This window comes from Prionailurus bengalensis, chromosome B2 (assembly GCF_016509475.1).
Source record: "Prionailurus bengalensis isolate Pbe53 chromosome B2, Fcat_Pben_1.1_paternal_pri, whole genome shotgun sequence".
Classification (NCBI taxonomy): Eukaryota; Metazoa; Chordata; class Mammalia; order Carnivora; family Felidae; genus Prionailurus; species Prionailurus bengalensis.
This window is the reverse complement of record NC_057349.1, coordinates 100353900-100377585: the sequence shown is the minus strand read 5'-3', so window position 1 is coordinate 100377585 and position 23686 is coordinate 100353900. Positions and strand designations below refer to the sequence as shown.

At 38.9% G+C, this 23686-nt stretch overlaps 1 protein-coding gene across 4 annotated transcripts in view; it reads left to right on the top strand.

The window, feature by feature from the left end:
* Nucleotides 1–9187: 9187 nt before the first annotated feature.
* The window catches only part of REV3L (REV3 like, DNA directed polymerase zeta catalytic subunit), a 183563-nt gene continuing 169064 nt past the window's right edge, over nt 9188–23686 (top strand). For 3 of the 4 annotated variants that reach the window (XR_006299027.1, XM_043592124.1, XM_043592126.1), the window contains exon 1: nt 9188–9997. Coding sequence is in view for 2 of the 4 variants with exons in the window: in XM_043592124.1 (XP_043448059.1) it covers nt 9859–9997 (139 nt within the window). In the remaining 2 variants the exon portion in view is untranslated. Of the gene's footprint in view, nt 9998–19446; nt 19572–23686 lie in introns of those variants that run through there. The other variant, XM_043592125.1, reaches the window with a different exon arrangement.

Below are 23686 nucleotides of genomic sequence, written 5' to 3'. Positions count from 1 at the left end.
TAGTGGTTGTCTTGTCCAACAGACCAGGAGTAAACAATAGCCTATGCATCAAATCCAGCCCCACTGCATGTTTTATTGGAACACTCTTATGTATTGTTGACGATTGCTTTTGCATTTCAAAGGCAGAGTGGTTGTGAGAGAGGCTATATAGCCTGAAAGCCCCAAATATTTATTATCTGGGCCTTTACAGGAAAAGTTTGCCAAATGCTGCATTAGACTATAAGGACCACGAAGACTAAAATCATGCCTGTTGTTCTCATTTCTATATTCCCAGCACCTAGAATAATGCCTGACACATCAGTATTTCTGGACTAACTGTATTTCAGTCTCAAGCTTTAACCCATCTTGTCAGTGATCAGAATGAGATCACATTAATCAGCCTGTGTTTATAACAGCATTATAATCACTGCTTATCCAGATAATGATTGTAGTATTGTAGTCTAAGGGAAATTAAGTAATATACAAATGAATAGATTATTACAACCAGAGATAAGTGCTATGGAAAAAAGGAACACTGTACAATTAGAATATATAACAGAAAACCATAATCAAATATAAAGTTTGGGAAGACTTCCTGGAAGAAGTGGCCTTTGACTTGAAATCTAAAGAGTGAACTAAATGGGCAAAAAGAGGTAGACAGAAGGAACATGGTATGTACAAGGAATTGATGCTCATGTCAAATAATACACTATAAAGTAAGTTCCTTGAGAAGTTAAGGGTAGGGTTCAAAATGGAGCAAACGCTCAGTGGGACATTTATTATAATGTAAAACCTGAAACACTGTTGTTGGCCAACAATGGCAAAATGGTGAACTATCAAATGTCCATAGCCCAGCATATTCTGTATCCATTAAAACAATGGATATGAAGAATTTTAATGTATGGAAAATGATTTTACTATAATGCAAAGTTAAAGAAACGGGGACATTGTTTCAGCTAGGTAATATATTCATAGAAAAATTTTCTAGAAGAAAAATGGACTAAAATGTTAATTATAACTGCCTCCAAGTGGGAATGAGTATCCTATATTTTCTTTATGGTTTTCCTATTTTTTATTGAGAAAATAAATAAAAGCGTTGATCTTCATGCACACATCTGAGGACAGTCTTTCCTGAACCCTGGAATGAGGATGTAAAATGACAATCAAAACCCAGGAGAGTTCACTGTCAATAAAGATTATTAGTGGAAGTTTTCTTGGAATATGATTTAAACTGTAGGTATAAAAGTGCAATAGGGACATTAGGACCAGGAAAAACTATCCTGAGATACGGTGCTGTATATAGACACCTTGCTTCTGGGATTCTGTATCTTGACTAGTTAAATTGGGAACTTAATCTAACCTTATTCTATGTGTGTTTGGTCTCTTCCTGCCTAGCCATAATCCATCAGAAATGCTCAGTTTCAATTCTGGATACATAATTTAAATGAGGGTCCTGGAGAGCTCATGCATCAGTTCTAATACTACTCTATTCTGAAGGCTTCTTTTATTTTTTGTTCTGCAAATATCATCTTTAATTTATAGGCTCATTGGTCTCTCCCTTAAAACTATTACTGCTAATTTATGGAAGTGGGTGAGTTGAGAGTTGTTTTTAAAAAGTTTTGCTTCTTCCTGTAACTGAAATAAAAAGAGAAGAACAGAAATTCTCACCACAATGATTAATTTGACTTCCCTCAAGTTAAAAAAAATAATAAAACTCCATTCTTCTGGTTAAAATATATTTTATTAATCATTCAAGCAATACATATTTATGTGCCTATCTTATACCCAGGCAGGCACTATGAATCCTTTGGGGAAACCTGCATGAAGCCTTTTGATAGTGCGTAGTTATAGCAATTGCCTCCAGAGTTTGCCATACAGGGCTTCCAAATCCCTTTTGGGAGGGGGATGAGTTTCTTTTCCATCTTGATTTCCTACAGGCAACAGAGTGGATGAAGGGCTTAGTAAAAACTTCCTTTAGACTAGATCAAATTTGGCTCTACTGACATTTGGGGTCAGATAATTCCCTGTTATGGGGGCTGTCCTATGCATGATAAGATATTTAGCTGCATCCTTGGATGCTTACCTACGGGATACTGGTAGCAATCTTTCTGATATGATAATCAAAAAGGTGTCCAGACATTTTACCAAATGTCCTCTGGGGGTGGGGAGGACTTTCACTCAATTTACTGGAAAACAAACAAAAGCAACCAAACAAATTGGAAGAAAGAGAATACAAATTTTGCCAGATCACTATGCCCTTCTGGGTGTTCCCTAGATTAGAGGTGAATGGAAAGACACTGACAAGACAGGCTGTTGTACAACAGAAAGGATTGGCATTTAAACACTGTTCAGAAGATTCTCTGCAGTAAGGAGTAAAAGTAATAGATCTGGAGTTAGAGGACTTGGGTTCTCAATAAATAGCTTCATTTCTTTGGGACTCAGTTTCCTGATCTGTAAAATGGAGGTGGAGGGGGAAGGCAGTAAGAAGAGTCGTAAAAAGATCTTTTAATTAAAAAAGAAAAATTATGTTCATTTATTTTATTTTTTAACGTTTATTTATTTTTGAGACAGAGAGAGACAGAGCATGAAAGGGGGAGGGGCAGAGAGAGAGGGAGACACAGAATGGGAAGCAGGCTCCAGGCTCCGAGCCATCAGCCCAGAGCCCGACATGGGGCTGGAACTCACGGACCGCGAGATCGTGACCTGAGCTGAAGTCAGACGCTTAACCGACTGAGCCATCCAGGCGCCCCTGTTTATTTATTTTTTGAGAGAGAGAGAGAGAGAGAGCGCAAGCTGGGAGGGGCAGAGAGAGGGGTGGGGGGAGAGAGAAACCCCAAGCAGGCTCTGCACTGTCTATGCAGAGCCCGATATGGGGCTCGAACCCACAAACCGTGAGATCATGACCTGAGCTGAAACCAAGTCAGATGCTCAACTGACTGAGCCACCCAGGCACCCCAGATCTTTTAATTTTTTAATTCCATTAATGTTGAAGACTTATTCTAGCCACTATACATGTATATGAAAGATAAAAAGGGTCTCTTTCTTCAAGGAGATTATAGTCTTTTAGAATGACAAACAAGTAACTACAGTAATCTAAGAGTCACAACAGAATCATGTACAAAAAGCAGTGGAAGCCTGGAAAGAACACCTAAATTTGCTTGCAGAAATGAGGGAGACCTTTACAAGGGAAGTGGCATTTTAACTAAAACTTGAAAGATGAATAAAAATTTTGACATGAGACAAGGGGGAAGACATTCCAGTTAGAAAGGCAAAAGCAGAGAAATCTGATGCTTCTTCCGAAAAAAAAAAAAAAAAAAAGAGGTGTATTTAGGGAAATATAAGTACTCCAGTGGTTCTAAACGATATATGGAAAAGGTGAAATGACATATTCTACTGTAGATGATAATTTAAAATTTATGTGATCTATCACCCTTGCAATACTATAGAAAATAATTTTGGAGAGGAATGAGCCAAGAGGCCAATCAAATGACTATTACAACAGTCCACCTAAAGATAGTGAAAGCCTACAGAAGGCCAATTATGTGGGTAGGAATGGAGAATATTCAGAGAATGGACAAGATTTGTAGTCAGAATGTTGGAGGGATTATAGCTAAGACTTATTGAGCATTTTGGTAACCACTTTTTGTGTGTGTGCAATAGCTCATTTAATCCATATAATAAGCCTAATAAGTATTTGCTAAAAGTTAATTTGCCAAATGATCAGGTAGTTACATTTATCAAATACTTGTTTTACAGAAAATTCACATTAAGTTTACTGAACAAATGTATTCTTTGGTAAGATTACTTTTTAGTGCATTGGCTTTTGGTGAAATGATAACCTAAGATAATATACTATTATCCTCATTTTACTGAGGAGAAAACTGAGGTTCGGCGTTAGCAAAGGTAAGACCAGGTCTATAGAGCTAGTGCTTTTAATCTCTACGTGGCTAATAATAGTATGGCGATAAAGGAAACAAATGATCTACGATATCCTGTTTCAGCTCTAATATGCTATGATTTTAATAATCCTTTTTTTTAAGTTTATTTATTTTGAGGGAGGGGGAGGGGCAGAAAGAGCGGGAGATTGTGAGATTGTGACCTGAGCCTAAGTTGGATGCTTAACTGACTGAGCCACCCAGGTGCCCTATGATGTTAATATTCTTAAATCACAAACCAAAACTTAAAAAAACATAGACATAATGAAACTAAGTTCAAAATCTATTAAGAGTACCATAGCTTCTTATGGAAACTTCCTTAATTTTTCTGGAGAGCATTTAAAATTTTTCTCCCTTCAGCCCATTGACGAAGATAATGACAGTAAGATGGTTTTACTTTTCTGTAGTTCTCTGCTCTTTTTCTTAACTATCAGACATTGCCTTCTATCTGGAGTCAACTACCATCTATACCCACGTGACACATAAAAACCCACTGATCACCTTTAAACTGTCATCCCAAATATCTGTTTCATCACCAACGCAGATGGTATTATTTTTCTAACAATCGGAAGAAGGTCACCATAATTCTGTTCTCTCAGATAGGAGACTTGTGAAATTTTAAAAACTCAACTTTGTATTTTTCCCTGCCTGAGAATCACTAGCAAAAACTGCACATGACCTTTCCTGGATCTGTAATGACCATGGTTCCCAGCTGCAGACAGTGGAGTGCACTCCAGTTCAGTGGAAAGCAGTAACTCCTATTTGGGCACATTTTCGTTATAGTAGCATGTAGTGCCCAGGGGCCAGGATGTTAAATATCCTGCACGATGTAGAATTGTTTCACCTAAAACATCAGGAGAAGCCCCCCCCTTGAGAAACACTGAGCTCAGGGTCCACTTCATGGGCATGTAAACTGTGCAGTCCTACAGGGCACAGTGCTTGGTTTAGTGCTCTGCAGTCACCATTTTGAAGATCTTCATATTATGTTTGAACATCTATTTTATAAATGAAGTCCTGTGGTACAATGGATCACACACGCAAGCAGAGGAGCAGAGGAAGTGAGGCAATGTATGCCTCTTTTCTTCCTTGCCACCCCGTTTGCATATAGTCTTCATGGTGTCTCATAAACACAGGATTCTGATGGACCTAATGAGGTGTAGGAACTCAGAGAGTCACAAAGTGATTACAAGGCAAGCATATTACATCTATGGCTGATTTAGTGGACTCTTCCAAGAGGCTACACTTTCCATTTGAACCAGAACTTGCTTCAGATGCAAAAAGAAGGCAACGGCATCCTAAAAAATACACGTGACAAAAGAATCCTGTCATATCCTTTCTTACTAGTGCATATTACTTCCCTGTATTACTATTTACATTGAAAATGATGACACAGAAGGAAGGGGAGAGGTAGAACAACCCATGGTTCCCTTTCCTTTCAGTCCTCCCATATTCAGATTGGTAGGATGTATGCATATCAAAAAGGGAAACAAAAACAGGTGAGTTGGTTTTGTGCAGCATTTACGCATTCTGATAAGCACAAAATGCATATACATGTAAAACTAGGATATGAATTGTGTACTTTTAATGATTTTGTGTATGAGTTAATTGGTTTTTATATTTGCATTTTAAATGGCATTGCACAAAATAAAGATGAATGGTAAAACTCATTCTAATAATTTAAAATTCTAATTTTCCTTTACTTAGAATGACATTAAAAAGCAAATAAAACACATCATTACAAGTCAAAAGACAGATGACAGAAGAAAGAAAAAGCTTTATATTTCAGTACATACAATGGTACTTTTTACCTGCTTTTGGAGCAAGGGGCCCCACATTTTTCATTTTGCTCTGGGCTCAGCAAATTATGTAGCTGACCATGACAGAGCTAGTTTAAGCAGAAAGGGATTAAATGAGTACTTAGCTCACAGATCTCAGAGAGGACCGGAGAACTAGGCTTGGATAATACACAGCTAGCTAGAAACAACATTCCGGAAAAACCAAACCAGGAAGAACACTCATCCCACCTCACCAAGCTCTTCTAGTGGAAAGCTATCCAAACACCAACCGCCAGTCAGCACCTATGACTCTAAAAATGTGAGAGCCCTTCCTCAGCTACCCAGAAGAACCAGACATCTCCACTATGGCATTTGCCAGAAAATCCCATATCCCTGAATGCAGTTGCTCACCTTCACAAACAGGTCTTGAATGGGTGCATCTGATTACTGGAAACTAGGTCACATGTACTGATATGCTGAAGCCAGCTAGTGATTGTTAGCATCTTGTCCAACTAACTCCACATTCAGTGAAGTCATTTTGGTAGCTTGGGAGTATTCACACCATGAAAACTGGTCAATGCAACAAATCAGAGTGTTTTCCCTCCCCCAGCCGTTAGTAAACATTTACCAGCACACCATCATCTATAAGCGGCACTCTAGATTCAAGGGAGTCTGGAAACTGTCGTTTTTAACTTGCTAGTTTCTAATGTACAAGCTAGACAGGGGCTGGATGAGTGCTGGGTAAGCCATTGTATAATACCTGCTGAAAGGTTATAGCATCCATTGCCTTCTGCTCTAAATTGCTAGTAGGCAAATACTAATAGAGGTTGAACAGTTGTGGTACAGAAGGTTGGGCAGGCTTTTACTAAAAGCATGACATGATGAGTATACATCAGTGGACTAGAAGAGATATATATCAACTGATAAGACTAAAATACATTTCTATGATGCTAGACTATGAACTCTGTAAGAGCAGGGGCCATGTCTGTTTTGTCTTTCACTGTATCTTATATATCACCTGGCAAATAGAAGCCACTCAACAATAACAACAACAAAAATAACTTTAAGAATAGAGAGTTCAATTTTGGCATTTCCCTTATTCTGTGCACATAAGACAATGCCATATGATTTTATTTACTCCTTTTAGATGAATTAAACTTCTGGATGTCAACAGTTTACAATGATACTTTCATAGGTTATCTCATTTGCACCTATACCATCCCTGAGAAAACAGGAATTACTATCCATTTCATAGATGAGGAAACAAACTCCAAAAAATAAAGTGATCTTTCCAAACTCATTTAGCTAGTAAATGATTTAAAATTTTCATTTCCTAACTCAAAATTCCAGAACTCTTTCTTATGTCAGGAGACTGTATTTATAAAACACATTTGATAATGATTAATTAGGGAAGTATTGTCAAGTTTTCAATTTGAGCATCAACTTAAACTCAGTTACATGCAATGGACAAAATATCCTGATTTCATGCCACAAATGTTTTTCTTCAAAGTGAACATTCTTCCCTTGGCACTTTAGAAGGATTAGAATTGTGGTTGCAATTATCTTTTCTTAAAGTCAATGATGTTGATTCAAGAGGTAGGGGGAAATAAACCCTTTTCTAGAAATAGCTAATCCATGAATTCTATGCTTTTACTTTTTCCTAGCTAGGAATAGTATAACTTAAATGTTATGATGTACTTGGATTAAAATATAGTACAGGGACTCTCAGTTTTATATTACTTTAGAATCATGAGTGATGGGTGAGGAGGTTGCTAATACAGATTTCCAGGCCTCATCCTAAAAATGTGACTTTGTAAAGGCCAAAATATTAAATTCTAAAGAACACTCAAGAGCCCAGAATACTAAGAATGGTGCCTCTGACATTCAGGTTGTACAAGAGTATCTATTTTACCAGAAAATGCATTTTAGCATGGTAGTGCTATTTTTAAATCACTTCCATAGCCTCCTAAAATTTAAACCAATTTAAGAGATTTGCCTCTTAAAATTATTAGGTAATTTCCTGTATATTAGAAATCTTGCTACCTATGTTATTATAATCATGCTCCGAGGTTGAAAACTGCAGGTTAATTTACTGTCCTAATCAGTCTCAAATCTCTTTGAGTATAAATTCTTACTAGCATTATATGTCATGGAATTTATAGACAGCTTCTTACCAGTGATCTGTCCCTTTGAGTCTTTTGATTTCCCATTTGAAGAGACACAATGGTTCCAAACGAAGATCTCTTACACCACTTAAAATACATGGCAAACTACTAACCATTAAAATATACCAGTATAATACATAAGAGTGGATGCATGATCTCTAATTAGGGTAGACTGAAAATGACTGTCAAAAGTCCTTTATTCAGTGTCATACTTCGAACTTGAAACCATGGTTTCTCTCTCCTGCTTAAACCGTTTTGATAAGGTTCACCTAAACCGTTCTGGATTTAAGTGAAACTCTCGTTCCAGGGAGGAGAAAACTAAGGTTCCAAGAAACCAAATTATTTGTCCAAGGTCACACCCAGTATTAGTGACCAAGTCAGACAAAAACCCATCGATTCCAATATAATGGCCAACCCAACTCCTTCTGTTAGTACCCTTTTTTTTTTCGATTTCACAGCTGCACCCCATCTCCCAACCTCTTTTTGGATAAAGTTGTTTTGTTTAACAGTCCTTCCCCACCCCACCCCCGTTTGCTTTTATGCCTTTGGATGATAAAACCTCCCATAATCAGTTAGTGAATAACACTGGGTGTCCATATCTAACGCGATGACTTTCACGGGCCTTTTTCTTTGGCCGAATATTTCTCTGAAAGGCTCTTAATCCTGGATTCCGCCGGGGGAGGGAGAAGGGAAGGGAGGTCACCCAGTGCTGACAAGTCCGTACATGTACAACACGCGCGCGGGACGCAGCCTGCAGGGCCGAAGAAGAAACCGAGGAAGGATATATTCGGGCGGAAGGGCAGAGGCGGAAGAAGAACACCGTGGTGGGAAACCCCTGTGCACGGGATCTGCCAACCCCTGGCAAAGCTGAGCAGAGCCGAGCGTGAACAAACCCTTTTAGGTAGCCAGGCGCAGACACTGCAGCACAACGGAAAGGGAGGGGGTGCGGCGGCTGCAGCCGCACGATCGGGAGGGAGCGTCCGGGCGGCCCTTTTATAGGCCGAAGCCCGCGCTCGCGCGCCCCCGCCCCTCGCGCCGCCCCCGGGCCACGCGCGGAGCCGCGGCGTTACCTGAGAAGGGCCGGCTGCGTCCGCGCCCGGCCCCGCCCGTTCCGCCGCCCGCCCTCCCGCGAGGCCGCGGCGGCACGAGATCTGCGCCTCGCCTCCCTCCTCCCGCGGGCGGGTTTTCTTACCTTGTGAAAAGCCGTCTCCACGGCTGCCCCCGCCTCCTTCGCAGGATGTGAAATGGCGGTCGGCGAGGCAAGCGCGAGCACCGCAGCTCCGGCCAATCCCTCCTAGCCACCAAAACGGCCCCGAACACTGGCGGCCCCCTCCCGCAAGCCCCTACGAGCCCATCCATGACATCGGCGCTCCGCCGCCCCCCCCTGCTGCCCCCGCCCAGGTGGCCGTGCCCACCGGCCGAGTCATCGATTCCCCGCGCCAGGCGCTAGTCCCGCTTTCCACCGGCCTCCTCCCTCGCTGCGAGCCTGGGGGCGGGGGAGAAAACACCTTCTCGGCCCCCGCCTGGGTGTCCCGCTCGGGCGCCCGCCCTGCTCCCTCCCTTTCCCGCCGCGTCCCCTCCCCCAACTACTCACCGCCCTCCCTTCGCCACACACACAACCCCATCTCCCCTCCCCCAGTGGTTGCGTCCGTGACATCATCATCATGGCAACAAGAGCTGCAGCCTGGGACCGAGGAGCCCGTGTGACTCCCGGCGGCGGCGGCAGTGGCGGCAGCACCAGCACCGACGATAGCGCCAGGGCTTCTCTCCTGTTGCCCCTCGCCAGGTGCTCCTGAGGAGGCGGCGGCAGCAGTGCCAACACCGCCCGGCCCGCCGCCGCTGCTCCCGGTGTCTGTGTGTGAGGGGAGGGGGCCGAGCCGAGGAGGGGAGGGGGCGCCGCCGCCGCTGCTGTGGGGCCGTCGCTGCGGAAGAAGCCGCCGCCGCCGCTGCTGCTGCCGCTGCCAGATCGCTCGTGAAGAGAAGGCGGTGGCGGCGGCGGCGAACATGTTTTCAGTGAGGATAGTGACTGCCGACTACTACATGGCCAGCCCGCTGCAGGGGCTGGATATCTGCCAATCCCCCCTCACCCAGGCCCCTGTCAAGAAGGTGCCCGTGGTACGAGTCTTCGGAGCGACCCCGGCAGGTAAGCGGGCGCGGGGCGCGGGCGGGAGCCGGCGGGGCGCCCGGGCTGCCCTCCCCGCCGCGCACACGCGCGCACACCGCCGGCTCTCGGTGCATCGCTGCCGCCTCTTCCCTCCCCTCCGCCCTCCTCGCCTTTCCCCCGGTGCGTGACAAGAGGCGCAGAAATGTGGGTCCGCGCGAGCGCTGCGCCCCCTCCTCCCCCGGCGGGGAGGCGGCGGGCGCTGAGTGCCGAGTGTTTACACTGCGTGCGGCGGCCGGGGGCCGGATCCGCACTCCGGGTCTCGGGCAGGGGGGAGTGAGCGCCCGCGAACAGCGCTCTGGCCCTGCAGGATGGGCCAGGTGGCCGCGCCATGTCCTCCGTGAACGGGTTCACAGGGCTGCGCTCAGAGGTCGGCCGCTGGTGGGACTGCAGACAGCCCCCTGCGTCTCCCAAGTGCCCTTTCTGGAAATGGCTTTAAGAGGAGTGAGGAAGTGTCAGCTCTCTGTGGTCTGCCTCTCCTCCTCGCTTCTCGCCTGCGCTCTCCTCTGCCCCTTCCGGAGGTGCCGTGGGCTGAAGAGTGGCGCCTGGGGCCAAATAATCTTTCTCATTGAAGTGACCATGTGGTTCTGCTGTGAGTGCAGGTCGTGACTCCTTAGAGTTTAAGCCTCAGAGTCTGGGGACAGGGCAATATCCTCAGGTGCAATGCTTTGACGGAAACGTGGATCCATGGAAGTAGGAAATGTGTGTTTGTTGCCCAACGTAAAATATCCCACTCAGTAGCGTGAATTTCTTATGAACCACAGCTGAACTCAGCAACACAAACATTTAGAAATGCTCTGTGCTGAGTTGCAGTATTGCGTTTTAAATGCACGTATCTTTAAAACGAAAACTGTTTTTGATGAACGAGTGGGGTGGGGAGACAGCAGTGACAGAATCTGCATTCTCAAAAGCTCTTGGGGACTTAAGATAATATAAATAAGTAGTGGCCAAATTTACAAGGTTTTAAATTGTTTTGGTTTTCTACATGCTTTGAACTGTCTGCATGAAATAACGGAGCTGCCTCCTAGAAAGGGATGCACTTACCTCTAGCGATGTATTATTGCCCTATGGGATTTTAGAAGGCATTTCCCACTTGATGCTTCTTGCCCTAATCACCATTCCTCTTATTACTACTGTTTCTGTGGACTACCCAGATAATAACACTTTCCCAAACACAAGCACTCATTTTCAAGCAGTTATCTTTTACTGTGAATTCTCTTTGTTAAAAATTTCAGCGGTGTTAGTGAGATTTGACAGAGCATTCCTTTTTAAAAATAACGAAAACGATTTTGATGATAGGGACCCTTGTAAGATGGGGAATTTGAGTGCTGTTAATTTGTCGAAAGGATAACACCTGAAATTTTGGAGGCTGGAAAATAGAGGCAGTAGAGTTCTGAAGGATAGATTTTCTGCCCTTTTATGTGTTTATCGGTGCTGTCTTTGTTTCTAATTGGAATTTCAGTGTAATATACTATTTGTTCTCACTTCAGGTACAGAGAAATAATAAGGTAGTGACGTTGATATAGCTCTGTTTAGCCAGATTTCCAAATCGTAAAGTGACACGTTAATAGGATATACTGTGGCATCTCTGTGTATTAAAGTTTGTATGGTTTGGATTACTTTTCTACACATAGTTTTTTTGTTTTTTTGTTGTTTTTTTCCCCCCTACACAAGTCATTAAATATGTATCCCTGAGTGATTTTCAAGCTGTTTTATAGAAAACTTTTGTTTCTGGAAATGGGTGAAGATCTACTGTGATCTAGCAGTAATTCTATAATGTGAGAAAACATTCTTCAAGAAATAATGATGAGGAGGTACTTTTGTGTTTCTTAATATATAAAAAAAATAGACACAGGGACTATTCTGTGATAAATATTTATTTCTTCCCTCCTGGACATCTTACAATTGATTACCAGCTCCCTTAAAAAAAAAAAAAAAACTTTTAAAAAATATACTTTGAAATGTATAATGTAAATGAATATGAAATACTTTTTTGTACATACATTGAAAGATAAGAAACTTAATACAAAGGAACTGAAACTTTTAAAGGTGTATCAAATTGAGTTTGCTGTAAATATAGTTCAGTTACAAACAAAACTTTTGTGTTTCTTCAACAGGTGAAAAATTTGAAGTCACTGGCAAACATTTAGAGTTTATAGCTTTCAGAAATTAAGCCAGCATTTTTAACATGTTAGAAACTCCCAGTAAAATGAGTATTAATCATAAACAAAAAGTGTACAATATCTGCTTCCAAATTCTCTCCCCAAAGAAAACTAGTCCAGTGTTCCTAGTAAAATAAATTTGAAAATAATTAACATAAAAGGTCAATCTGGCTTAGTAATAGAAGTCTGAGTGCTAGAATTTTTAATGAAGACCATTTTATCGTTTGAAAGTATAAACTATGTTAATATGTTTATGAATTATATAAATTAATGAAAAATAGTAACACATGATAAATCTATGTTATATAAAGTACCAGAAACTTAAGTCTTTCATATATAATAGGTAATTTTGGAAGTCCTTAATTCTTTATCTTGGTTTGGAGAAAAGCTGTTTTTAAACTGAGTTTACTTTTTATAAATGAGTCCTGAAAAGTAGAATTTTCTCCCAAATAATGAGGCCATTTCATATTTGTATTATAAATTCTGAACTGATTGATTTTTCACATTTTTACTAGTTCAGTTTTTCTATTGCATAAAAGGTGTTTTTCTGCTTTAGAAAACAGTCCAGTTGACTTCTGATTGTCGTGCGTTTTGAGGGCATATCTTGAGTAATTTAAGAAATAAATTAGCTATCTTAGGTTTAAAAGCTCTTGTATCTTGTGTTGCTGAAATTTGAAAAGGTATTTTAAAAAAAAGTGGCATAGTCAAATTTGAATGGTAAATCCTGACTGATTTAATCCCTGAGGATGTTGATTCCTGAGAGAATCACTTAAATTTTCATGTGAGTGAGTGATGGAATTATTTTTACAAAAACCAAAAACTTGCTTTTCTTCACTCATTGAAAAAATGTCTTGAGCACTGTTTTGATGTCACAGTGTATTGAGCAATGTTAACAACAACGTTTTGGTAATATGTTTTAATGGAGAGAAGCAAGGTTATAAATAACTAAAGTACAGGGCAGTGTTTTTTCACTTGGATTTGAATACGGGTGTAACTGCTCTGGGAATTCACTTCAAATGAAATCCTAAGGCTTCATTGTGAGGACCTGACTCAGGTGGATCTGAGTTTCCATATCCCAACTCTTGCTTAGTTGCTTGACATAACTCCATGTTGAGCTTAGAAAGCTCTCTCAGTTTTCTCAGCACCAAGTTAAACAGAATTATCCTCTCAAAAAGCTTCCCTGCTGAGATGCAGAGTAGGAGTAAATAGAAGAGTGTGAGTGAGATGTTCACGTAGCAAGTAATTAAACAAAGTAGGCCAAACAGACTATAGAGGGAGCTGCTTGTCTTTAAGATTACTGTACAGAACTCTGCCACTCGCCCCCCCCCCCATTCTTCCTCCAGATAATGAAAATTTTAGTAGATTGTTCTGGATGCTAGCTGTTAAACATGAAATCAAGTTCTTCAACATAAGAAATTGGTTATTCTGAAATGCTATATATAAGTTTATGTCGTTGCTTAATACCTTCACTTTTTTTGTGAAGTGGCAGATCAAGTTTGAGATGAGTACTGTTTTGAAAACTATAGCATTTATCGACAACTCAAATTACAGATAATTTCTCTAATAGTCTTGTTTGTTCACAGCCTTTAAAAATTTTTTTTTCACTTAAACCATCTAAAAAAATTTAAGATCACATAATACCGATTTGATATAATTATTAGAAAGGTTTTTTTCAGGAGCACTGCTGAGATTTAGTGATTTTCCACAAACAAAATTAGTCACTCTATTTAAGTAGGCATTTGAAGCCCTGAGTACCAAATTTTATTAGCTTTAAAATCACAATCAGTAAATTAGAGGCTAAAGCAGGGAGGTCCCTCTTAAATCTGGACACAGTAGAATCTGGTAATACTCGGTTCATTCAGTGAACACTTAATGAGAACTTACTATGTATATTGAGCTATTTTTGGTGTGGTCATTTTAAACAACTTTTATCCTTCAGACTCTCACAATATAGTAGAAATGATAGACATGTAAGCATAAGTCAAATGTAGTTTGATTATGACAGATGTGTATAAGAAAGCAAGGACTCAAAGGAGAACATGTTAGTGACCAACTAGCAGGCAAAAAGGGGAGTCAGGGAAGGCTTCATGAAGGAAGTATGGATTAAGTCATTTTAAAGGAATTTCAAAAGAATTTTAAAATTCTGATAGAGGAACAGATAAAAGGTAATTCACGAATGAGTAAACTGCTCTTGGCAGGGCAGCTTGGCAATGCATATCATAATCCTTGAAATGTTGTTTTTTGACCCAATAATTCTAGCTTTAGGGATTTTAATCTATGAATGTAAATCTTTTGGCAAAATCTGATTATCTTTTGAATCCATCTACTTCTTTTCATTATCCATCACCACCTTAGTCTAAACTACTAGCATTTTTGGATGCATTTACAACAGTAGCCTCCTAATCTTGGCCTACACCCAGTCCACTCTGTTCCCTTCTAATCTGTTTTCTACACTGTAATCAGAGGGATCTTTTCGAAATGCAAACCTGATTATATCACCCTACTACTTGATATGCTTCAGTAGCTTTCCATTGCATTTAGGGTAAGGACAAAGCTACATGTCTTATGTGGTGGCGTCTACATGTCTTACAAGGTCTTGCATAGTCTGGCCCCTACCTTTCTATCCAGCCATGGCTTGAGCCATGTTCTTCTTGCCTTGCTCTTTGTGTTCCAGCCATATTGGCCTTATTTCAGTCCCTTATTCTTGCCATGCTCCCTTCCACAATGAGGCCTTTGTACCTGCTGTTCCCTCTGCCTAGAATGTTTTTCCTTTTCCTTCACCTAAACTCTGATTTACCTTTCCTCAGGGAAGCCTTCCCTATCATAGACTCTCAGAATTCCATAAACTCTCCTTCATAACACTTGCTATAGTTGTAATTTTATATATGTTGGAGATTAATGTCTGTTTTCCCCAGTAACCTCCATAAATGCTGGTAATGTGTTCATTTTTTGCACACTGTTATACAATCAGTACTTACCACAGTGCTTGAAACTCAAGCATTTTTGCAAGAATTAATCAATAGATGATAGTTATCACAGGGCACAACCTCAAATATTCAACAATTGGGAAATGGTTATATAAATTGGGCACATTCATATAGTAGAACTTATGTCATTAAAATGATATTTTAGAAGAATATAGAGTAATATGGGACAATGCTGTTAGTATATTATGTGAAAAAATCAGATTGCAAAATAGTCATTTATTAAAATCCAGAAAAAAATACACCAAAATATAAAGGTTGGTTATCTCTGGGAGATGTGTTTTGAATTTTTTAGATTGTCTACAGAGACTATGTATTGATTTTATAATTTGGGAAAAAAACTATGTACAAATTTAAGGAAAAACTGGCTTTTTAGGTATGGTACATAAATATAGCAAGAAAGACTTGAAGTTCATATTGGGCTCCAAAAAAAGTATCAACCACAATGCATGATTGATTGCATAATGATAGTATGGAACTTTATTCTGTAAATTCAGTTTAGGAACTGCAAAATGATTCTTACATTAAAATAGCCAACAAATTCTGGCTTTTTAATTTTACCATTTATATGTAAATTGATTTTAATTTTAAAATGTTTTGAAAAGTAATGCAGTTTTGGCACATGGCAGCAGTGAAACAGAGTGGAGGCCAGAAACTGACTTAAACATAAATAAGAACTTACAGTATCAAAATGTATGCTACCCTTACCTATTAGTATGGAAAAGAGTTATTTAATAAACAGTGTTGAGATAGCCAGTTAATCATCTAGAAAAATAGAAAGTTGGCTTCCAGGTGAGACAGAAGATTTAAATGTGAAAACGAAACAAAACAACATAGGATAATTATTTGTAATGTAATCTAGGCATGGCAAAGACCTTTCAAAGTATAAAACAGAACTGAAGCCAGATTGCTCACTTTTACAACATAATGAAATTCTATACAGAGAAAAAAAAATCATAAAGTTAAAGAGAAACAGATTAGTAATAGCTTATTTGTATACTTTTCACAAAGGAGTCCTTTCCTCTTGATACATAAACAGCTTCTAGAAAATAACTCAGTAGAAAAAATGAGCAAAGAGAATTCATATGAAAAGATGTGCAATTTTATTTATAAAGAAGATATAAGTTAAAACTACAACATACTATTTATCACCTATCAAATTAGGAATAATTGATTACATAATATAACTTGGGGAGGTTGAGAGGAAGGGGAAATGGGCATTCTCATATTGCTGGTGGGGATATAAAATGTTCATTTTCTATGGAAAGCAATATGGAAATCATTTTAATACAAGTATATTTTGATTTAGCAATTTCATTTAAGTATTTCATCCTCAAATATTTTACATATGTGTTAAATGAACATATAAAAATATTTGTGGCAGCATTGTTTGTCATTGCAAAAAATTGGAAACAACCTACACATAAGTCAGTAGGGGAGTGGTTAAGTAAATAATGCTGTATCTTTTCAATGGAATACTAGGCAGCCTTTAATGTAATGAGGCAATACTATGTATTCGGCTATGGTGCCATGTCTAAGTTATATTAAGAGGAAAAAAAGCAAGACAGGAGACTCCATGTTTAGTATGTTGCTATTTGTGTGGTTTAAAAAAAAATATATATATATAACATATAGGGGTGTGTGTGTGTATGTGTCTGTGTGTGTGTCAAAGGATACATGAGAATTTGGTAACAGTGGTTGTTTGCAGTGAGGGGAACTGGTAGTCTTGAGGACAACGGTGGGAGACTGTAATTTTGGAATATTTTTTTACCATGTGCATGTAATACCTCTTCAATTTTAGTTTTTTAAATTATGTTGTGTTTCCAGGAATTGGTAACGAAGAACAAAAACAAAAGTCTAATAGTTGTAAACAGTTATCAAATGATTACTCCAATACTGTTTAATTTTAGATTTTGCTAGAGGTCTTCTAATCCAGTGCTTCCCATTGATGTTATGTGGCTCACTGGAGGGTGGCCCTAGTGGAGTGGGATCTGAAGGAAGACTGTGGGGTTCCTTTGAGCAGATAACACGATGAGCAACAACCCGCAGTTACTGCTCCTTTTGATACTTTCAACGCATTAGAGGAGGTGCTTTATTATTTGGAATCTACTTCAGCTAACTACAGAGTATGCAACTGCCTCTTGTGGAGAAGGGATCATGGAGCTACTATTGGAGTTTATATTCCCGGTGCCTGATGAGCATGTCACACAGCACACGATGTAGTCCGCTGTCAATGAGAGCAGAGGGTAGCAGGGATGTTGGTTGCCCTGGGAAGCCCAGCTCTAGGCTTGAATTTCTTTCTGTATTCACCTGTATTGGATTTCCTAGTCCTGTGCATCTGATGTGTCATTTAGCTTGCTGCAAGATGACTGCTAATAGTGCATGTATGTTCTGCAAAAATAAACACCATTGTTATTTTGAAATATTGTTCCTGATGTGAAAAAGGTTGGATTTGAAATTAATTCATATTACTACAAACCTCATTTAAATTTTAATTTTCTTCTATAATTATGTAAAGGAAATGTGATAATTTTTTCACAAAATACCGTGTTGATGCCTCCAAATGCTCTTCTGTTGGTCTGTGTGCCGAACAAATATTATTTACAATGTGAAAAAGATTGGGAAACACAGTTCTGGTCAAATCTTCTCATTTTATATAAAGAAAACTGGAATCTAGGTAGGTAAGCTCAGAGATCTGTCCAGTGTCCAACAGTTGCTTGTGTGGGCTAGGTCTGAAAACTGGGAATCTTGACTCTCAGCTCTCACTGGCTCCCCAAATCTAAGGGGAAATTAGAGAAAGGCATTGATGGTAATTGAAAGGCGAACATACTGTACCTTAGAGGAATTATGAGAAGACCCACATGTGCACAGTTTAGAAATCTTTAAGGGCCTACAGTGTCCAATAGTGCTTAGAATCTTCCTGTAGAATAGGTTATAGTGGGATTTGTTTTGTGATGACTGTAGCTATCTTCTTTAAAAAATATATAGTAAAGGCTAGAGTATAGTAAGAGGAATTTAGGACAAAATAAACAAAAATTGATACTAGAGGTATGTGTATATAGTTTTCCAAAGAAAAAGAGAATGTATCAGGAGGCCTTTCAAGTTCCTCTGGTGCTTTAATTTTCTCTCACCTTGTTTTTGATTGGATTAGAATTTGTTCAATAAAAAAATGAATGAAAATTGATTCAGGTTTAAGGAGGTTGGGGTTAAATAGACTTCAAAGTGTGTTGTCATTAACCCTAGACATTTCAAAGAAATACTTAGCAACTTAGTAAGATATGGGATATGGTATATTGTATGTTACATTGGTACCTGGCTGCCATTTCAATGCCACAGTGATACTAAATAAGAGAGGAAATAATGAATGTTAAGGTACAGTAAACTTTGGGTAAAATGTGTTAATTAATAGTTTCCAGGTAAGATACAGATAGGGAAGGAGGAGTAGGTGTCTTAGGCAATTAAAACAAAGCTCCACTGTTAAAACATAAAGTAAATACATTTTTGAGATCAAAACAAATCATAAGTAAAAATCAAACCCTCTTAATAACAGTCTATTTAACCTTTTGGTGTACAGGTGTGGTTTTTATTTTTGTTGCTTTTTGGGTTTTTTTTTTTGTTTTTGTCATTTCTTTTAAGTTTTTTCACATGATCGTCTATATTTCTTCCAGTTGTCTGTAACTTTTTAAATATTTTTTCAATGAAAAATATTTTGTTAATTAGTATTGGCAAACTGGACTGTTTTCTGCAGCAGAAATTGAATATATGCCTAGCACAGTAAATTCTGAGAAAAAAGGGTAGTAATTGTCATTGTAAATGTTAGGGTTTTTGTTTTTGTTTTTTTGGTCCAATTCTATTTTCTTTTTAGATGATAGTTGTGGGAAATACTAAGAATTTGAGGTCAATTTCCTTGGGGGTAGTTATTTAATTTTCTTTGGGTTGAGAGAGCATTTACTATATAAACGATTCAATAATGAAAGAAAGCGTGTTACCTCAAAATGCTTGTGTAATATATAACAATATAACGAGAGTTTTCTATTTTTCTTCCATTTATTACGATTACCAAGGAAGTATAATTATAATTAAAAGAAATATTTTATTTTGCATATATATTTACACTTCAAAGCAATTTATATTTTAAATTAGGTTTTGTTTGAGATGGTGAAATGAAAGATTTTGTGAGTAAGAATACATGTTGATATGTGAAAAAATGTGAAGTTAAAACATGTTGGCATACTCCTAGTTTCTCAGAACAAGAAAATGACTAATCTAAATTTCATTTCAGAATAAAAACCAAGACAAGCCACATAAAAGCAACCTAAAAATTAAACTGTCATCATATTATTTGTTTTAAAACTATGGAATAATATATCTGAGGAAGATTTCTCTCAAAATTGTTTTTCTCAATTTCAAGTAAGTAATTTATTTTGGTTAATATATTGGGGATGAGGGGGGTTGGGGGTGAGCCTTGGCATTGAAGTTGGTAAATCCTACTCATCCTTAAAGTAACAATTAAAATATTAACCTCTTTTAAAGCCTTTTGTGACTCCTTTGCCCATTCCCAAAAGGTTATCTCTTTGGTTTCCCATAGTCTTAGCCCCCTTTCACATGGCTGATAAAGGACTTCCTACACTGAGTGTTGTGTTTGTCTGTAGGGATAGTCACATGGCACTACCCTTGTGTGCCTCCCTGCCCCCTCCCCGCCCTTGTACCCCCTACACTGCCTTCTGTTCAGAGACCCTCAGCAAGTTACTTTACTTCTATGAGCCTTAATTTCCTCATCTGTAAGATGAGTTTTAATAATTTTTACCTCATTGGATTATGATTAAATACAATAATCATCAAATGTGTGGCATAATAGTAATACGTTACTTTCTTTGCCCTTCTATTCCAGAATCTGCCACATTACTTCATATGTAATAAGCTCTCTTTAAAATAATTGAAATTAAAAATGGAATATTTGTAGCATTCCTTTCTCACAATAGGGCAAACTAGAATACCTGCACATTGTGGAATAAAGCTTTTTGCTGTTGGTCACTGACTCATATATCTTCAGGCTAGGTAATTACCTGTTTACAGTACTTTTTTAAAAATTGACTTTTTTTTTTTTTTTAACCTACTAGGCCTGATTTTTCTTTTTTAACTCTTGATGTATATATAGAGATAGAAAAGTGTCCAGGCCTGATCTTGCCTTGAAAAAGGGCAATGTTAAGCCATTGATCCAAGGAGTAACTATGATTTTCCAATGCTACAAATTAGGTTAAGTTTATTTCTTGTGAAAGAGCCTTATTTTCCAAAGCCTTCAGTAGTGCCTTCTTTTTTAAAAATGATGGTAGAATGAATTGAAAGTGTGTGTTCCAGAGATCACAAAGGTGGCAATAGAATTTATTCATCTCTTATTTTTGCCTTTTGTGAATTCATAAGACACAAGAAGCCTTTGGTATTTAAACCTATGTAGGATTGTGGAATGTGTACCAAATGAAGTAATTCATTATTGCCTGGAGTTTGAATTTCTTCACCAAAATTTTTTATACATATTCCCAGATTTTGTTTAGTTTTGTTTTAATAATGTTGTCTTTTAAATTTTTCATGAAGTCATTAGAAAGATTTTCAAATTAATTTTAATGAATCACAGTTTGTTTGATGATGCTTAATGATTTTACAGTAGAAGCCAGGAAGGGGCACCTGGGTTGCTCAGTCAGTTAAGCATCGACTTTGGCTCAGGTTGTGATCTCCCCTGTTTATGAGTTTGAGCCTTGCATCAGACTCTCTGGCTGTCCATGCAGAGCCTGCTTCAGATCCTCTGTCTCCCTCTCTCTCTGCCCCTGCCCTGCTCACACTCTCTTTCAAATAAAAATTTAAAAAAATAATTAAAAAAAAAATAGAAGCCAGGTTGGTCAAGAGACATTACTTTTACATCATTTTACTGACAGAGGTTATAGGCCATTAATTGACCCCTTACTATATGCCCAATGCTAAATTGTTTTAATCTGTACGACAGCTCTATAAAGTGAGTACTATTATCCCCATTTTACAGTTGAGGAAATGAGGCTTGGAGAGGTTAATCAACTTTTGCCTAAAGTTATTCACATATTTACCTCATAGCATGTGAGGATTAAAATGAGGGAACGTGTATTAGCCTAAACAGAAGGAACAAAGAAGCAAATTATGAAATGTATGTGTCCTAGCACTGTGGAATTTGATGATAACCATTATTGAGACATGACAGTGACCATGAATATATTCTTACTCACTTTTGTGTGTGTGTGTATGATAGTATACCCTGCTATTCTATACTGACCCTTTTTTTTCCTGAGCAATATCAATGTCTCCTCTCAAACTCATGTTCGTATTTGGACTGGATTGTTTTGTTTTACGTGTATGTTTTTATAAGGTGTTAGTGGGACTTTGTTATCAGTCTGATACAAAATATCTTTGTAAGTTTAGTTTGATTAAACAAGTAGTGTATGAATATATTCTCGTCGTGAAATTTAACAAACAGAAACAGGTAAAACATAAATTTTCCTTAATCGCCAATCCGACTGCCCTCTCCACTTGTATGAGTTTTTGCGTAATAAACCTCCCCAAAACATAGTGGTATAAAGCAAGCCTTTTGTTGACCTATGATTCTGGGATGGGCTCAGTCACGCAGTTTTCCTGCTGCTGGCTGGGCTGCTTATGTGGCGCAGTCGGCTGAGAGTTCAGCTGGACGCTGGTTGGTCTAGGATGGCTTTGCTCACATGTGTGGATATTGGTGCTAGCTGTAGACTAGGATGGAAGGCCATGTGTCTCCAATAGGCTAGCCTTCACCTGGAGGCAGTAGTAGGGTTTACAGAAGCAGCAAGTAAAGGCAAGCCCCGTATATTTTATCTTGTCCCATGGGCCACAAAGCACATCACATGGCCAAGCTGAGTCCGTGTGGCGGGGGTTTCCTAAGAGTGTGACTCATTAGGGGGCCACTATTCCAATAATCTACTATATCACTATTGCTGGCTGACTCATTTTTCAGGAAACGTTTGTCAGTGTGACAGTGTCCTGCTCTTCTTGAAAGAGTATAGTGTTTAAAAACTTATTCACCAAATCTGATAAATCTAGCTAATTCCTTGTTCTTAGTTGTTTTATTCCATTCTCATCACCCCTCAGCATCATTCCTGGTCCCGTGTACCCAACAAATACTTACTCTGAGCACCCACTAAATGCACAGTAAGCTATCAGGTGAGCAGTAGATGGAGCAAGACCACTGTGATCATCATCCAGGTTTCTTTTTATTTTTTTAAAGTTAATTTTGAGAGAGAGAAAGCATGAGTGGGGGAGGGACAGAGAGAGAGAGAGAGAGAGAGAGAGAATCCCAAACAGGCTCCACACTGTCAGCGCAGAACCTGATGAAGGGCTTGAACCCACGAACTGTGAGATCATGACCCAAGCTGAAATTGGACACTTAACCGACTGAACTACCCAGGTGCCCCAATCATCCAAGTTTTTAAAACTTGCCTACCTTTCTGCTTCATTATATGAACAGAATTCTATAAAAGCAGGCAATTATAACCATTTTTTGAAAACGACCAACAGCCTACACTAGGCAAAATATCTTGTGTACTAAATTTTTTAAATGTCTTACAAGAATATCTTCAAGAGAAGAATAAGTGTAACTCAGAGATTGTTTTGATCTGTACTCCCACCAGCAATATGAGACTTTTTCCATCCCCTTACCAAGATTATGTTCTCAAGTGTTTTGATCTTTGCCAATCTAATAGATAAAAACATGGATCTCAGTGTAGTTTTAATTTGCATTTCTTTTATTATGAGTGAGATCGAGTGTCTTTCCATATGCTTGAGAGCCATTTGTATTTCCTTTTTGGTGTACTACGTGTTTATTTTTTATCTACTTTCTGTTTTTGAGTTTTGGTCTTTTGTTTATTGATTCCTAGGAGCTTATCATGTAATAGGAAAATTGGTCTTTGTGAATGGACTTTCTGATATTTTTTCCCAGTTTATTCTTACAGTAAATACATTTTATTTAAATAATTTTTTCATTTTATAAAGAACTTTTTATATCTTACATGAGGCTTTAGCTCACATTTAGTTGAAATTAGTTTTAAAACATTAGGCATGGGAAGGGAAGAAAAAGATCCTGACTTTATCACTTCTTCTTTAAAGAACTTACTTTTTTTTTTTTTTTTAATTTTTTTTTTTTTTCAACGTTTATTTATTTTTGGGACAGAGAGAGACAGAGCTTGAACGGGGGAGGGGCAGAGAGAGAGGGAGACACAGAATCGGAAACAGGCTCCAGGCTCTGAGCCATCAGCCCAGAGCCCGATGCGGGGCTCGAACTCCCGGACCGCGAGATCGTGACCTGGCTGAAGTCGGACGCTCAACCGACTGCGCCACCCAGGCGCCCCAAGAACTTACTTTTTAAAATATTACGACTCAACTTAAAATGAACAGTTTCAAAAGGATCTTATTTTTGATTTGTTTTTTTCTAAGTTTGGGTCTGTTGTGAGACCACTCCTTTTGGGGCTATTTGTAGA